General features: G+C 38.3%; 1 protein-coding gene across 1 annotated transcript; it reads left to right on the forward strand.

The window, feature by feature from the left end:
• The first annotated feature begins 1,999 nt into the window (after positions 1-1,999).
• Positions 2,000-16,155, forward strand: LOC101864648 (DENN domain-containing protein 11). Its single transcript, XM_005108302.3, has 9 exons — positions 2,000-2,209; positions 5,596-5,695; positions 6,544-6,702; positions 7,356-7,515; positions 7,903-8,041; positions 8,658-8,783; positions 9,507-9,657; positions 10,928-10,993; positions 12,625-16,155. Exons 1-9 carry the CDS (start codon positions 2,005-2,007, stop codon positions 12,821-12,823), a joined length of 1,305 nt encoding a protein of 434 aa, XP_005108359.1. The 5' UTR covers positions 2,000-2,004; the 3' UTR covers positions 12,824-16,155.
• Positions 16,156-18,345: the final 2,190 nt, after the last annotated feature.

Consider the following 18,345-nt stretch of genomic DNA (forward strand, 5'->3'; position numbering starts at 1 on the left):
CAAATAAAAAGCACTAAAATATGAAAGGTCATTTGACAAAAATGTCATTTGATTTTAAATCCCCATAGTTACTCACCGACAGCAGCGCTAGGTATAGTATTAATTATTTTGGTGTTGAGATGACTGTGAATGATCAGATGGGAGATGTCACACCGAAATTAAAAGCTGCATTTGCCAAGCAAAATATTAAGCAACCTTCCACAAAATAAAACAGATACTCTCAAACATCAATCTATCACTGGAAACAAGAAAAAGAGTACTGAAAAGTTACATCGAGCCACAGAATTCTACACTTTATTCTAAGTGTAGAATTCTGTGCATCGAGCCGATCCTATTATACGGGTGCGAAGCATGGACAGTCAATAAACAGCTGGAAAGTACAACTGTGGCGACAGAGTTGTGGTTCATAAGACGAATGCTTCGTATCCCATGGACTGCTAGAAAAACAATAAATGAAGAAGTCTTGGTTGAAGCAAATTGTAGAAGACAGCTTATGACGAATATAAGAAAGCGACAGGCAATTTTTTTTTTCAGACACATAATGCGGAAAGAAGCTTTGGAGAATATTGTAATAGCAGGCAAGTTTGATGGAAAGAGAGGCAGAGGGAAAAGATACTGGACAAGATGACAACATGGCTAGGAGCAGCAAGAAAAAACAGACACCATTGCTGCAACGCAAGACAGAGTGAAGTGGAGGTCCATGATCGCCCACGCCAGTCGGCAAGGCACTGCACCGGATGATGATGACACCATCCGAGGCAATGACATGACCCTACCCAAAGTCACTCGACTCTCAGATTGACGGGCGATTGTTTCACCCGGAGACAATCACCGGTCCCATAGTATTAGTAAGGATAAAGTTAAGTACAATGTAAGCTTATAGTAAATATATCGACCAAAACGACCTACAAGAACTGATACAAGCGTGGTCTCGCACTGATTCCAGCCCACAACATGACACAACCTCAACCGAAATTATTTGCTTTATCTGAAGCAAGCTGGTATGTAAACTTTGGTTGACATCGTGCCGTTCCAGTTGAAGTTGGGACTCTTCTGAAAACACGTATGTACTCCAAATATGACGATGGTCATCACACGCGACGCAGTGCCCAGTGAAGTCTGTGCTGGACGTGATGGGCTGCAGTTTGATGCAACACCCTGGGTCGCTGGCACGAAGGTTCCCCTCTTTCTCAGACACAGAAGAACAGTCATGACAAAGCTCGGGCAGTCATTATTAAGTCTGTTCGACTCACCCTGAGTCTTTGTTTGCCGGTTAAAATTGATTTCTCAAGCGTTCCCTCAGGATAGACGCTTCCACCTTCCGTTTTGTCTTTTTGTGCCCTATTCGCTTGGACCTGTCGTTTTGGGAGCCTATCGTTGTCACGTGATCCCGTGGGGCATACAAAGTGTGTCTACTCACGTTGAACCTTCTCGCGACTGACGTAAGCGGACTGCCCACCTGAAGCATTTCAATAATTTGATTTCTTTCTGATTCATTCAGCCTAAGTATGGTGAATCGATAAAGAGAAACCACTTTTTTTTTACGTGGCAAAGGTTTGGAAAGAGTCCAACTTTGCGTGGGTAGTTTTTGTTTTCAAGGTTACCCACACATTTTCACTGTATATTTGACAAAATATCAAAACCCCGTGAATGACATCGTCAGACAAAAGGATAGACCGGTGCACTTTCGTGAGTACAGTCATTAGTGTCTCTGGTACAGTTCACGAACGACAATAAGCTTGCGGGACACGTGTAAAAGTTTCAAAGTAATTGGATGTGTAGTTTTTGAGTTACACGCTCTTAAAAATGTGTGAAATTAAAAATGTTAAAGAGTATAGTAGATCTAATAAAGGCAAACCAAGGAGCTTAAAACTGTAACCTTCTTGAGGTAAACCCGTTATTTCATCAAACCACCCATAATTTTCTCATTAATAATGCGAGCGGATTTTTTTACTTCAGCTGCTTCAGCAAGGGACACTACTCTCATAATCTCCACAATACAAAATGGCTACAGATGAGAAAGTTCCACTTCTCAATGATGATGTTGACGATGTGCCCCAGTACTCCTCACGGAATCTTGTCCCACATTCATTGGGACCACATCCAGAAATTGACAAATTGACGATTACTGCGAGTACCAGTGGTCTCTCAATTGCAGAAAAGGACTCAATTGTCGCCATATTTGTCGTTGCGTTTGACACAAGATCTGGTTTGTTTACAAATTCTACAATTTTTCTGTTATCACAGTGTAGAATTCTGTGTTTTAGGGTGAACTCTAGATCTAGATCTAGGCTATAACGGCGAACGCGCACCGGGTGAGAATAGCCAAAAGACTCGCCTGCACTATTCTCACCCGGGGTGAGAATAGAGGTGGCCGTTTTGCAACAAGGGCTGAGCTGGGAAGAAGCTTTTTTTTTTGCAATTCAATTTCTTGAGTGTAGAGTGACCAGATCTAGACATCCAGATCTAGATCTAGATTAGAGCTAGATCTAGATCTAGAAATCTAGGCCTTGAATAGATCTAGATTCTAGATCTAGATCTGGATCAAGAGATTTTTAGATAGTGTCTGCATATTATTTCAGATACCTCACTTGTGGTTGGGGCAACGTCTCCCGAACTATACTTCATTTGAAAATGCCTTCAAAAGGTACTGCGAGAAAACAAGACTGTTTGACTTTTGCAGTACCTATTTTGCATTTAGTCACCCCTGAACTGAAAAACTATTACCCCCCCCCCCTCCGCCCCGTTCACACCTCTCACCCTCACACACACACTCACACACACACACACACACACACACACACACACACACACACACACACACACACACGCAAGCGGGCCACTCCATTCGCAAATGGAAGAGGCTAGCCGTACTTAATGACGGCTAGACTCACAGTCTAACCGTACTTATTCTTAATATGATGGCTAGACTGACCATTTACAAAAAAAAGGCCTACTGAATTGTAAACATACATTTTTAGTGTGCAGTACCTAAAGTATTTGTATTTGAGACGAAACCAGGTACCTTAATGACAGGGCATGTATTTTAAACCTCCTGTTTTTTTATGTTAATAGGGCCTAAGATAAGTACGGCTAGACTGGCAGTCTAGCCGTACTTAAGTACGGGTAGACAGCCAGGCTAGCCGTACTTAAGGACGGCTAGACTGTCAGGCTAGCTGTACTTAATATTGATGGTTGAATTGTAAATGAAATTTTTAGTAGGCATTGCCTAAAGTATTTGTATTTCAGACAAAATCAAAAGGTGCCTTACTGACTTGCATGTAATTGAACCTGAATAATTACTAAATCTAGATCTAATGAGACTTGTGTACATTACAGTTGGGCCAAACCCAGATCTAAGTACGGCTAGACTGGCAGTCTAGAAGTACGGCTAGCCATTTCGTTCGCAAATAACAAAAAATCTTGAGAACGCAAACTGTTTAGAGAAATACAGTTCAAGTTTCTTTTCCAGAGGGTTCTGAGAAATAGAGCCAGCCTTATTATTTTACCCCAAATTAGTTCAGGCTATTTTGAGAGAAAGTTGTTGTGGAAGTTTTGGTACTTTTTTGAGGCTTAATTGGAAGCCTTATTTTACCTGCACTCTGGTGTCATGCTCAGGTATTGAGCAGTTTTCTTGTAAGTTTAAATTTAGCCTACTTTTTATCCTAGTTTTACACACATACAAGGCTGCGTTGTTATTCGGGCACCCTTAGTGCCTATAATCTGGTCATTATTCGGACCCCCCTAAATGTTTGTCCAATGAAATTAGAGAACGGGGGCTCTCGTGGCCTAGAGGTTAAGGTGTTGGCCTCTCATTCAAAAGGTCCCGGGTTCGAATCCGGGTAGCAACCGAAAAATTTTCTTCTCTAAAATTGTCTCCTTTCACCTTCTTTCCTGCTCTCCAGCAATGTTCTGTTGTCTGCTCCCATTTCCACTTTCTGCCCCCACCCCCTCACCTCCTTTGCCCCCTCCTCTGGGATCCTCAATCTTTCTGCAGCCTTTCTACTGCTACTCCTTGGCTCCTCCTTACTGCTGTCTTTCTGCCACACCCCTGATCTTCTGGTAGGAAAGATCTACACCTAGCCTTCTCGGACAAGGGCGAAAAATCTCGGAGGGCTCGTGTGCAAGTTGCGCACGTTAAAGATCCCTTGGTGGTCTAAAATCGATAAGAGTAGGCTTCGGCCGCCACCCGGGCAAAATTCAAAATTTCCTACCAACTGAAAATATTAGGTGTGTCCCGCGCGCTCATATAACCTTATGCAGTTGCGAGCGCCGTAAAACACTTCACAAAAACAAAAAACTAAAATTAGAGAACAAATTGACCCACTTAGACATGAGGAGCTCGAAAGGATAGCCAGGAAACAAGACTTCTATTTTACTTTACAAAATCTTTCAAATGAGCTTAATTTTTTTTAGATTATAAAAAAATGATATTAGGCCATACCAGATAAAAATTGAATAAGCTTATAAATTTGATAGTTTTGACTATCATTGTAAAGGTAAAAAAAAAAATTTGAGAGCAAAACATTGGAAATTGACCTATTTCGTTTCGAACCTCAGATCATTCATAACAACAACAGCGTCTTAAAGGTTGTTTGAATGAACACAACTACTCGTAATGAATTATATCAACTTATGAGAGGGGGTTGTTCATGTGTTCATAACTCTTTATAAATAGAAAGTCATAAAAGATAGATCAGGACTGCTATTTTCATCATTGATTAACATCATTTTTAATCCACCCCCATGATAATTTACGATGAAAACACTCGTTTCCAGGGCCGCTCGCTTTACACACTAACAGTTCACGCTGAGTGGCCTTGGCGGCCCGCCGGTAACATTCAAGAAGTTACTGATCACATATCTCGGCATAGACGCAGGACAAGAGTAATATGGGCTACATTTGTTTCATCTCACCCGCGGTGAAGAGATAAAACTTTTTATCGAGTTGGTTTTAGTGGGTTTTAAAAAAATTGATTGTACAAGTGTTAACTGTCCGTCCTCATCAGATTTCTCTTCAAACCGGAAACGGGGGTCCAAATCCAAACAATTTTTAAATACGGAAGCTGGCAAGGGGGAGGGGGGGCGAGGTCCAAATAACCAGATTATTGGCACCTTAGGATCTGAATAGCGACCCCGTTTACACAAATTTTGACTCTAGAGGTAGGCCATAGACTTCTAGGCCTGTATCTGTCACAAGTTATTAGTTTTTGAAAAGGTGGCATAGCATGGCATTTTTCTTATTCAATTTTGTCTGTTTTACATGAAAATTTACGTTAAATTATATTCTCTGCAATCAAATTATTAGATTTTCAAATATTTGATAACTTAATAATTTACTAGATTTTATGCTAAACGCATTGTAATTGTTTGTAGGAATTTCCATGCTTTGGCCCAATCCTGTTTTTCTCCCATAATTTGATGCTATACAAATAGGTTGGAACTTTTCTTGGAAAATATTTGATTTGCAACAGTTTTAATGTGTGATCTGAGCATGTGTTTTTTACCCTTTTTTTAACCTCCCTGATTCCGTCTTTATGGAATTTATTCTTTCCGTCTGAAAATTTTTTCTATATCCATTTTCTGGTGAATCAGGTAACATCATAGAGTGGTGTGTTCCAGAGGATACAGACTTGGATGGTGTGGAGTTCAAAGCTATGACCAGCGGTTCCCATACGCTGGACAGTGATTTCGTGTAAGTTTGGTTTGACTGATGGCCTTTAACAAATTTAATCCGTCTCATTTTAATGCAGCAAGAAAGTTTTATATATTATGAGCTTTAAAAAGTTCTTGATTTTGTCTAAATTCTTACTGCACTGTGCAGACGCTATACCAAACCCCTCATGCCGGCAGTGCAAAAACGTGGAAAACTTGCCCCAGCCAGAGGCAACCCCGAGAACATGATACTAATTTATAGCACCAGTTTTTTTTCATCAGCCCTGGGTATCATACATGATATGTACACGCTGGAGACATTGGGGCACTAAGAAAAATTTTTTCTGATATCTTCAATGGCATTCGAGTTTTAATAGAAGAAAGAGGATTGGTTGGTAGCCAATCCGAAACCTGCCGTATGGCAGTGTTACTTTCCCACTCTCCTTGTTTTGAAGGTGTGGTCCACCATCTAAATATTAACCAAATGTCCCCAAATTTCCTCTTTTTAAGCAAGTTGAAAATGAAAAAGTTACAAGGTGGTTTCTTTGAGGACGTTGTTTTTGAAAATGTGTACTGATTTGTCTGCTAAGTACTTCTGCATCATCTCAGATTGTTTGTTTTCTACTTTTTTCATTCTGATAGAAACATAATTGTTATTATGCTGACTAGTTGTACACAAGAAATCAATTTGAAATGATAATTTTGAGGACTGCTCATTCTAAATATACAGGATTTCAATGTCAGTTTATATTACAGCACAGCACACAAGTCACATTTTTTTGATGGAGACAAAATCTCATTTTCGACAAGTCCAGTAAGCTTCGTTAACTTATTTTAAACTTTTGGTTTCTTTGATTGCTTTTATAAATATATCATCCTTTATTTCAGGTACTTTCGCAAAGAGAATCTCTTTGGTTTATCTTGTTTTGAAAACATGAAGGTTGAGAGCGAAATAGAAAGAGGAGCTCGTATGAAGTCTGTAGGCATTCTGGCTCTGTCATACACTACGTTATACAGGCATATGCAGTTTTTAGAGACGCAAGTCAGGTGGGTCCTTACTCCAGATAGTTTTTCTTTCTTTTTTTGTTAAGTTTATGTGTACTGTGGTGAACTTGTATATGGGGAAAGGGCATTTTGAACTATATAATTATGTGTTTTACAAGCAAGTTTGGTTCTCTCAAATTGTCCTGAGAGCAAAGAGAACTGAAAAAGAACACGAATTACCTTTTAGTGAGATGTATATTTTTCAAAGGAAAGATGTGATAGCTTTAGATTAATAATGTTTCGTCTTATTCTGTTCTCATCTGTAGCCTTGTTCTTTTCATATGATAAGTAGATTAATTGTTAGCTGCATGAATTCTATTTTGATTAAAACAATTTTGCTTTTGAATTAGCGACTTTGACTGAATTTGTTTACAGTGACATTTGTTTAAGATGGCCACCTTCTGTTGCGGAGAAAAGTGGTTCTCTTAGATGATTGTTGTTATAATATAGATCGATAAAATGCAAAGTGAAGAATGGGAGGAGAATGACCTTATGCTGTTGCGAGCGCCGTAAAACTTCTACTAAAACTAAAACTAAACTAAAACGATCATCTTAGACAGGTGGCCGTTGGAGCAGGTGCGACTATATGCTATTATCAATCAAATTTCTTCATGGATGAATTTTTTTGTTGTTGCCTCTCTCCTGACTGTGGATAGACATCAGCTAGAGACCCCTGGCAACTACTCTCAGTTGCTGGCTTTCTACAACGACAGGAAGGGTATTCTTCCCTATGACCAGACATCAGAAACCTTGCGTGCTTCTCCTGTACCTTCCACCTCCTCCACTCCTGTGAGAGAACTCCTACCAGAAATGAAAGTAAGCCACAGCTAGATGTCATGTTTGTGTTGTGAAACCATGAAACCATAGAAAGGTGATATAAGTTTAACTTGACAATTTTTCAAAGTCACTCTTTTCCATTTCTTTGATTTCATTGTCTAATTGCTTTCTGTTTATTTGGGCTCAACACCAAAAGTTCAAAGAGAGAGTTACATACCTTCTTTGGAAGGCTAAACATATGGTATAGCACTTTACGCACAACATAACCTTGTCCGGCTTGGTCTTGGAGACACGCTCATCGTAAATTTTGCTTATCCTCTCCTTCAAGTAAGTATTGCTAAACTTTTTTTTTCTTTAATAAGTTGAATATCTAGGTGTCTGGACATTGATTTGTCTTTTCATTATCAAAATTTTGAATGTCCACAGATAACCCATCCAGCTGGATGTTTCAATCAGTTCATCAAGTTTTTTGGGGAGCAGATCTTTGTTCTGTGGAAGTTTGCTTTGTTACAACGGCGGATCATATTCTTCTCCCCTCCTCCTATTGGAGTGGTGTGCTACAGAGGTATTGGGTTCTTTTTAAAATTAAGTGCCAAACCATATGTATTGTCTGTCCTTATGATGCCAACTGTTCTTGGTCCAACATCGGGACATAGGGTTGAGAGTCAAGAATAATCGAAGAAGGAGGAGAAAAAATCTTACTGATTATTATTCACTCCCCATTTTGTATTGACATATTCTGCTGGGCTCTGTATTTTGTGCTACAGATATAAAGATAAGAGTGCGTATATTTTTCTGGTCCCTTTGTTTGTTTTTGTCTCAAGGAAGAGGAGCAGAATGTTTGGTTTTAGATGTAAATATGAGCTTCCCTTTTTTGTGTTGGTGTTATTTGAGTTTCCTGTTGTAGAAATATGATTCGTACATGTATATTGATTTTTGGGGTAAGCAGTGTGATTGAAGTGAGGAATGAGTTTCATTTTGTTTTTCACTTTTTTGTGCTCTGTGCCCATCTCATTTACTAAGATGTTATTTTTGTGAATGTATACTTTTGTAAAACGTTTGAAGCAGGATTTCTCTTATTTTGGTTTTAACTCCTTCCAAGACAGGTTTGCCGTACATAACCATACCTAGCAACGAGAAGTCTAAGTGTGTACTTATTCACTGTTTTGTGTATGTTCCAGTGTACTGCGCCTGTTGCCTGGCCAACCATTCTATCATGAACCTTAACTGCATCGAGCTGAAGCCCCACTTCTACGTCAATGTGGCTGACATTGAGGCCCTGGAAAATGAGGTCTCCTTTGTTGCATGTGAGTATGAGATTTGTTGTCTTCTTGTACAGCTGTACTCAGACTTCAGGTCATGACCCTGTGATGTTTTCTATAGTTTACGAGTACAGCACGTGAACCAGAAAATAAACAACAGCCATTTTGTTTTAGTTTCGTTTCGAACTCCTTTTTTTTCGATTGCATAACCTGTGAATTAAGGGAACTGAGTGAACTAAACAAGAGTTGCTTAACTTGGTTCATGACAGACCCCTAACAGGTATCCTAAAGAGTGTTTCTAGGGGTGAATAACATGTAAAGTTCTGGCCTGAAAGCCGTTTTATTTGAAGAACATCTGCTTTGTAAAAGCATGAACTTTGTCCTCAACAGCTTTCTCTACCTCGGACAGTACATATTCTTCTTTCAAAAATATATCTGCTCTCTGCAGCACAGTGTAAAATATATCCCAAGGGTAGAGATGTGGCTATTCTTTTACATTCAGGTCTACTTGTTGGCTTCTGTCACACAATCTGTCTCAAACTTTGCCCATCCCATTGAAGCTGAGGAAAAGAATTTGAATGGTGATAGACATTATCTTCTCTTTGGTGGAAGAGTGGTCTTTGGAGCTCAATGTTTAAATGGGGGAAACAGGGCATATCTTTTGGGGTGCTCGATGTAAAAAAAAAGGACAAAAAAAAAGAAATATTCTTTACTTTCTGAATTTTTTTCTGTTCTGTTCAACTCACTCATAACTTTCTTACTGAGCAGGTACAACGGAGAAGATTTTTGAGTCAAAGACACATCTGTACGATATATACGTTGACAACCAGATGGTGAGGACGTCCTCAATAGCTCTCCGAGATCTACTCAAAGTCAGTGATGCAGACAGAGAAAAGCTGACCAAGCTCAATAACCAGAGGTTAGTTCCGTGACTGCTTTTTTTTTGGTAAGTGTTTTGCGACACTCGCAACTGGTTAAGGTCATATGAGCGCGCGAGACACATTAAACTTTTTCAGGTGGTAGGAAATTTGAATTTTGCTCGGGTGGCGGCCGAAGCCTACTTTTATCGATTTTAGACCGGCAAGGGATCTTTAACGTAAGCAACTTGCCCACGGGCCCTCCGAGATTTTTAGCCTTTGTCCGAGAAGGCTTGGTGTAGATCTTTCCTACCAGAAGATCAGGGGTGTGGCTGAAAGACAGCAGTGAGAAGGAGCAAAGGAGTAACAGTAGAAAGGCTGCAGAAAGAGTCAGGAGTCCGAAGGAGGTGAGGGGGTGGGGGCAGAAAGAGTAGACAAAAGCAGACGACAGAACATTGCTAGAGAACAGGAAAGGCGGTGAAAGGAGACAATTTTAGAGAAGAAAATTTTTCGGTCGCTGCCCGGATTCGAACCCGAGACCTTTGAATGAGAGGCCAACACCATAACCTCTTGGTCACGAGAGCCCCGCTTGACTGCTGTGCTCACAGAAAAATTAGTTTTTGGTCACATTTTCCCAGGGTTGCCATGCAAGGGAAGGGGAAAGTGTCTTCTTGTGTGACTGGGATTATCTGTATCACACTTTCTTGTTCGCAAGATTTTATGATTTAGGCTGGACATTGAATTGATGAAGCAGCAGGGCCATTCTTGTGTGTTTTTTAATATACGAGAGTAGTTCTAAAGAAAAAGACTACTTGGCTCCTTATATACTCCTTCATTTAGCTGAGAAGGTTTATGTTCACTATCTGAGTTTGGGGAAATTTACCATTTTTTCTCCATGGTATATCAAAAATGATAATTTGCACCATCAGGATTAAAAGAAAAATCCCTTCTTGCATTTTGAGTATTTCTCTTTAGTGGATTGCATGCTCATCTCTGTCATATTTAAGTGAGGCAAATTGTTATTCAACTGAATCTTACATAAAATATCAGTACTTACCATCATCTGTCATGCAGCAGTCAAGCCCTTTGCCTTGCACACAGATGATGCATTTGTCTCCCTTCAAGGGAATGTTTTCTGTAGAGTGTCTCCATCTTTCTGATGGGATCTTCTTTCTCTCTCAGTCCAGGTTTACCTTAACTGTCGGGATTTATGCAGCCATTCTCATAATCTGTCTAAATTATGTTGTCTGGGACAAATGTTTACAGTAATATTTGTTGGTACCTTTCTAGTGGTGTGGGCTACAGTGGTTGTTCCTGTTGTTTTCTCTTCAGAACAGCTCACAAATTCTCTGCCGATGAGTTGGGGGAGGAAGCCAATGAAGAGGAGGTTATCACCAGGTAGGTTATATTAATTATTGTTGTTTCAGAGTAGAACCTATTTAAACGAAAGGTGCAAGTGTCTGTGGTGTAGTGATTAGGTTCATGGCCAATGTACACAGAGGATGTGAATTCAACTTTCTGAGTGGGAAGGTTTTTTTTATTGAGTCTGTCTGTCTGTCTGTCTGTCTCTGTCTGTCTCTGTCTGTCTGTTTGTCTCTCTGCAGGGAAATTTTATCCCTCTCAACCCATTTGACCCTGACAGGCAGGGTTAAACCAGTCTGTCTTCATAATGATATTACTTGTGTTAATGTGGGGGTAAAAGGTCTACAGTTTTTATTGGTTGTTTTTTTTTTTTCAAACGAAAGGCCAAGTATTACTCAACAGACTGAGTACAAATGATATTTAAACATGAGTTTTTTCTCATCTTAACACTTGCATATGAATATCCTATTTTTTTTCATCCCTCCGTAATTTGTATATGCTGTTTTATTGCTGGTCACTACATGGTTATTATTGGATCAGCATGTTGTTTATTTTCTTTCAACACAAAATTTCAGCTTTGCTAGTGTTCAGTTGGCATTGGGGACTAAGATTTGGCGATTCTTTTTCTGAAGTTCGTTTCTTTAAGTAAGGTTATTTTACTTTAGAAAACAAAAATTAGCAGAATTTTGAGACTGAACCTTCTCATTTCTACTTTTGGACGCCAAGCCATAGAAGGCTGTTGTTTTATTTGGGGTTTTTTTTATAGTAGAGAGTTTTAGGCGCTCGCAACTGCATAAGGTCATATGAGCGCCAAAGGCTGTTGTTTAATTGTTGTTGTTTAATCGTTAGTTATAGTGTGTTAGTAAATGCTGGTATTTTTTTTTTACTGATGTCCTTTTGTGTATATATAATATATATAGTTAATGTATGTTTGTGAAAGTTCTTCATGTGATTGAAGTGGTTACTGTGAAATATTTTTTGTGTGTGTGAATGATTATGTGATTGGTGTAAAGCGCTCTGAGCTTATACTAGTATGGGATAGAGCACTATATAAATGCAATCTATTATTATTATTATTATCAATCCAAGAAAATACTGGTATTTGTAAGTGGCATGTGTTGCAAGTGCATACTAAGTTTCTTTGTTCTGGCTTGAACGGTTGTCAACTGTCACAGATTCTTCTGGCAAGCTTCCAGACCCTTCCTGAAAGTATACTTGTGTCTGTCGGAAAGTGTTGAGTTCACGAAAAATGTTAAAGGGAAGAGAAGAATGTATGGTTCTGTCTCTTTATTTTGATTGTTCATTAGAACTCAAAAGTTTTTTTAGCACATTTATATTACAGTTCATCTCTCCGATGCACTGTACAAAGATACTGGGCAAAACATTTGCTAGAAATGGTGAAGTTTTTCTGTGTGCTATCATGATGCAGAGCATTATGTTGTATCAGTTGAGACTTTGGAACTGAGTCTCGACTGATGCAATTTTATAAGAATGATATTGCCATTTATTGTTTTAAAAAAGATCTAATTACAGTCATGGTTACATTTTTTTTTTTGAAGTTCAAGGACTCTCTGTTTTACTTTTTATGTTTAAAAGAAATAAGAGTGCCCACTTTCACGACGTATTTCTTTATCTGACTTGTTTTTATTTTTTTGTTGTGTTCTCAGTTTCTTCACAGAGATGAACGAACGGCTGTTTCAAACATTGCTGGACATCTCCCAGTCTCAGGATCGTCAGCTGACCTCTGATCATATGAAGAGCATCGGCCTTGACCCCATTGGTGACCGCGCCTTCCTCATGGAGCTGGTGGAGCATTATGGGATTGATGTGGTGCTCATGGTGGACAACCCATGCTGCCCCAAGTAAAGACAAAGTTGTTAAAATGATAAGGGAGAGTTTTTCCGGCTTAGTTTTTAAAAAAAATGCATTTTGTTTGTTATGATATGTTAAAGGTCATGGTGATGGGACTGAGTCTGGTCGATGAAGGAGCTGCTACTGCCTGAATAGAAAATGATGATGCAGGCGTTACCAACTTTGAATTTGATTGTGTCTTGATGTTGAGACTAGTTATACAATGATTTGGTTCATTAGTGGATTCAGGATTCAATCCTTGCTGTCTGAATAGAAAACAGTCAGACGTGTTGCTCAGACTTGTTCTTTTTCTTTTTTTTTTTCTTTTCATATTTGACATGGAGTTCTGAGGTCATAGAATTGAGTGTGCTCACAGAGTCAGTTTTTTTAAGTTTACCTCATTGGGATTGTCTGGTGAGACATTTGGAATTCTAGAAGTTTCAGGAACGCGCATCACAGACTCACAGGCCAGTTGTTGTAATAACATATTGCTCCTAACATCATATACGCATCTTCAGTTCCTGTTTCCTTGTCCCACACACAGATATAATGATAATCCAGTGAAAATTTCTTCTCTGTTGCCTGTGTTTGGTGTGTTTCTTTGTTTCTGATTATTTTATAATGGGTTTTTTTTTTGGTTTTTTTAACTGGACAGCCTATGTATGGCTTTATAAATGCTTGTGGTTTGATTAGAGAACGATTTATGTGTACTGGAAAGAAGACAAGCCTAGCCTTCAATTCACCTCTGCTACGGTTGTTCTTACTTTGATTTGGCTGTGGACGATGTTGAAGATTTGAGGTAAAGAAAAACTTTCATATGTTCTATAATATGTGTGGACTGTATGTGGGTTGTGTAAACACAGCGGAGTGTGTGCCTGGTATGAATAATCAAACTCTATTGTCGGATATTGCCTTAATATAATTGTGTTCCAATTATTTTCGACTTATATTGGAAATATTTGCTCAAGTCTTTTTTTCATCATCCACCATTCTGAGAACTGATTCCAAAAAGATTTAAGTTGAAATAGAAAGGAAAGTACCGTATTTCAAACTGTATATTGCTTTTTTTTGGAACAATGTATGACATAACCTACCAGAACAATGTTTACCAGTTATTATTTTCAGGTATCTTTTGTGTATTGTAGCTCTTTAAAAATGCTATGTTTATTGTAGAAAACGTCATGTCAACATATCAAATAGTGACGAATATTTTATAGCGCGTAGGACATCTTATAGCTGCTTGTCACTGGGTCTCAACAGTTTGCTTATGGAATTATATGAAAAAGCATAGAGTTCGTATTGGCAATACGTAAGAGCCTTGTCATCAGACTCAGAATCTCTATATCAGAATCCACTGTTTTGTTTGTTTTATTGTTTCAGGATGTGTTGTGATTTTATTTGTGTTTGGCTTTATTTTCTTTCTATGTATGTTGTAGTTTAGTTGTTTTGTTGGAGGATTTGAGCCTGGATTTCAAGCTGAATAAAAATGAAGTTCTGGGACTTTTATTCCAACTGTTTGTAGCAGCATTGATAAATAAATGGTGTGAAATCTTCTCTTCATATTAAATCCCCTTGGATTGCAGTTGTGACATACCAATGTATGTGAAATTATTGTCCAGTACAAATAATACTCATGATTATTTGAAGAAACAGTTTTTAGAAGAGACAGTGAAATTTCTGTCAATTTATACATTTTAATAACTGCAAATTCTTTTGATAATTACAACAAAAGAAATACTCAGAATCATTAATTTTCTGTCATGATGTTCTTGTCTTCAAGTAATGAAAAAGTGGGTTTGTGATACCCAGTCTGATCCTAAGTGCTAGTAGCCCGGACTGTGTTGTATTGTTTTAAACTTTATTTTACAGTTTCTGTTAAAAGAATGAAGAATGAATAATAGCATCAGTTAATATTTTTCTGCTGTGAGTTTCATTTTGATCCTTTACCTATGTTTAGGTGAGAACTTAATCAATATTTGAAAGAATTCCAAGTATACTTATATCAAAATTAAAATCTTCTGTGAATGTTCCCCTAGTCTGTCAGAACACATTTTGCTCTATGAAATAATTATCAAAATGAGCTTCCCGTGTGTTAAAAAGAATCAAATTAATTAATGGCTTTAGAGATCAAGTTTGTTTGGAGTGTTAGTGTTAGTTTAGGATTGTCATCGGATTGCCTGTACCATTGCAAAGCCAGGAGTTGAATGTTATTTTTTCTTTGAAGTTATACACTTGACATGTTGAATTTATGTTTTAAGATTGGTTGTGAATGTTTGCTGATGTTGGGAAAAACAAATTCAAGTCTTAAGTCTTGGTCAGTTATTTTGGCATTTCAAGCTTCAGGAATCTGAATCAGGCTTTGTGTTTTTAGTCTGCTCAGATTTTTATTTTTTTTAGTTATGTGTGTGGGCTAAGAGTACCTTTAACTGCTGATGTGCTTAAATTATCTCATTTTTTAACTTTATTTTATACAAATGTTTATCTCAGTGTGAGAATTGAAGATTTTGAATTTAGTTGTTGAATGTCACCATCTGTTTGAGTTTGTTGAAGTATGTTAGTATTCAATTTGCTTTCTGTGTAACTAAGAAATCGTCGCTATTGTGTATCTAGTGGCTTTACTAATGCGATTCTTTGTCCTCACAGATTACAGGTCTTACAAATTTTGTGAAAGTTGTGTGGTTTGACACTCTCTTTACTTTTCTGAAATGATGGCGGTGTAGTCTCAGCTACATCTGAGCATGTCAAGCCCAGGCAGGTGAAACCCAATTTCCCATTGTTTGAGATCTTGGGTGGGATTTTTTCTTTATTTTTTTCTTTGTATTTTTCTTAGATATGGAGCTCAAACAAAAGTATGAAAATATACAGTTTGATAAATCTTGTTCTATGAGGGTGATCAAATATAGGATTGATGAGCCAGTGATTAAGCTTTGGTTATCTCTTACCCTGACTCTGGCCTGTGGCAAAAGTAGGAACTGTTGTGAGAATTATCATACAGTGCAGCCTCTCTATACTGACATACTTTATATATAGCGACACAGGGTCTAGGTCCCGATTAAACTCACTATAAAGACATAATGTGAGTAAAACCCATGTATAGCGACGTCGATATGGTGATAATTAACAACTTGAAATTGACTGTGAAGACAATATTTCTGGTCCAATGAAAACGCTTGCTTTTCGACCAGTGAAAACGCATGACAAGCCGACCAATGATATTCACTCCCCTCAGGGCCTGTCGTCGGGTATAAGAGACAGCGCTATTGACCCGCTATCAGTATCTCTGATCGCTAGTCACCAAAAATCATCACGATGTCTCTGTTTATAAACAAACTTTAAAAAAAAAAAAAGGAGAGAAAGCATGGGCTCCCTTGGAGTAGGTTGAAAAACTCTTTGTGAATGAGGGAACCAATCACATTCACCGGTCCACGTGTCATACCGTTGCATTCTTGGTGTACTTTACCCCTCCCCCTCCTTCCCATTTTTGGTTGCCTCTCTATAATGATATTTATTTCTGGTCCCAACGCTGTCATTATAGAGAGGCTGCACTGTATGTGATAAAATGATCAGGCCAGCTTGAGGGAAAAGAAATCGTGATTAAAAAAAGAGATGCAGGCGGATGGGACAACTCGGTGTGGACCTACCTCATCTAAATCCACTGGGAAAAATGATGTACCCTAATTTTCTGAAGTGCAGTTGGCCGAAGTGTACATTCGTGGTTAATGAAGGGGATTACGTACAAGTCGTAACAATGACCTAAACCTTCTAGCTGTTCACAAGGACGTAGGCCACGAGTGAGAAACAGGGTTACAGGAAGGGAATTTCCTGTCCAGATGTTCAAGAGAACTGTGAGTGACACACAAGAGAAGGGGAGGTGGGGTAGGGTTCAATGTGCTGACCAAGTGCTTCCCAGGTCATGAGTTCTTGTTCTCACATTGGTTTGAGTGGGTGGTTAGCAGGTGCTCTGGTGTGGTTTGCTTCTTCTTTCCTATCAAACATGTATCGTCCTTATCTCCCCTTCTTCTTTTTTATGTTTGTTACTCTCTTGTATCACTCTAATCTTCTGGCGCTCATATGACCTAATGCAGTTGCGTAACACCTCTACTAAAACTTAAAAACTAAAACAGTGTTTTGATTGATGATGTGCCTAGAAATTTTGTTGTCTTTTTCGTGTGGCACTCGCAGTTTATTGAGATTTGTGATTTCAGCAAGATGTGTAGGTGTTTGAGTTGCACATGTTCAATTTTACAGTTCCTTTGCTTGGCAGAGCCAGCTTCTAAGTATGTTTTTTGCCGCATTCCGTTTTTAATTTACCTGTTTTGATAATACTAGGTAGGAGGACATTTTTGTAGCTGTTAATTCATGACAATTTTGACAGAGCAATTTTTTTGTTTTGTTTTGTTCAATAGTTGCTACTGTGATTCTTCTCCTTACATAGTTAAGATTTTAAAGAATTCTCGCAGTTTTTCACACTAGTGTTTAAATGTAATCATGTTTGTAGAATTACATTTTTTTTTCTTCTTCCAGTCCGCTTGAAAGATTGATACAATGTTCTAATAGGTTTATAATGTTTTGCTTGTGTTTTTTTTTTAGAAAGTTAAAAAATAGGTTGTCATTGATTAATTTTCTTTCCTCATCATCGTATGCTTATATGAAATAGAAACAACGTAATCCATTGTTTTATAGGAGCTAATGGGTGTAATTTTGATGTGGACAAGAATAGGTCTATCCATGGTTCTCCAATCGTCATGCATATTTTCCAGTTTTCGTGCTGTGAATTCTTGTAAGATACCAATGCTGAATAATACCTGTTTTGGGTTACGTTTTCACCCTTGTCAAATTATTCACTTTTAAACCTTTGTCACAAAATTCAATTTACATCCTCAACTAAGTTTTTGTACGTCTGTGTTTATGGAAGTTGTATCTTATCGTTTCTTTCACTCCACAAAATGACGTCTTTCACGTAATTGAAAATCATTTTTGTGCGACACACCAGAATACACTTAATGTGTCAATTAGTGTGTACTTAAACATGCAATGTGTAAATGCTTGCTTTTGTCTTTTGGAGAATTTTTCAGTACTTGAATTGTCTTTGTGAAGGTGTTGTCAGTTCTTCCAAATGTTATTTTTATTCTACGCAACACCTCAGGCTAGGGGGCATTGAGAGATGGGGGAAAATCTTATGAAGACCTAAACATAATCGCTGGGTTTCTCAAAATAGTGCAGACTGTCTTATGTTTCCAATTATTCTACTGTTCCAGTTCTTTTCGCTACACAATGGTATCAGGCGGGGTTTAAGTGGAAGCAGCTCCCTTCCTAAATAATATCAATTATTTTGAGGGAGGTTTAAAGCACCTACCATTACAATTGTCCCAAGAGAGGTATCATCAGAATATTTGGGAGGAATTCAAGGGATGTGATGATTGTCATGTATCCTCATCTCTAGCAGGTTTAGATGAATGCTTTCTATACGTTATCACAAGCTTGTCACCCTCTGCTGACCTTCCACCACCGAACTCGCAGACTATTGTATGATTTTC

This window comes from Aplysia californica, unplaced genomic scaffold (assembly GCF_000002075.1).
Source record: "Aplysia californica isolate F4 #8 unplaced genomic scaffold, AplCal3.0 scaffold00676, whole genome shotgun sequence".
In the NCBI taxonomy this organism is placed as follows: Eukaryota; Metazoa; Mollusca; class Gastropoda; order Aplysiida; family Aplysiidae; genus Aplysia; species Aplysia californica.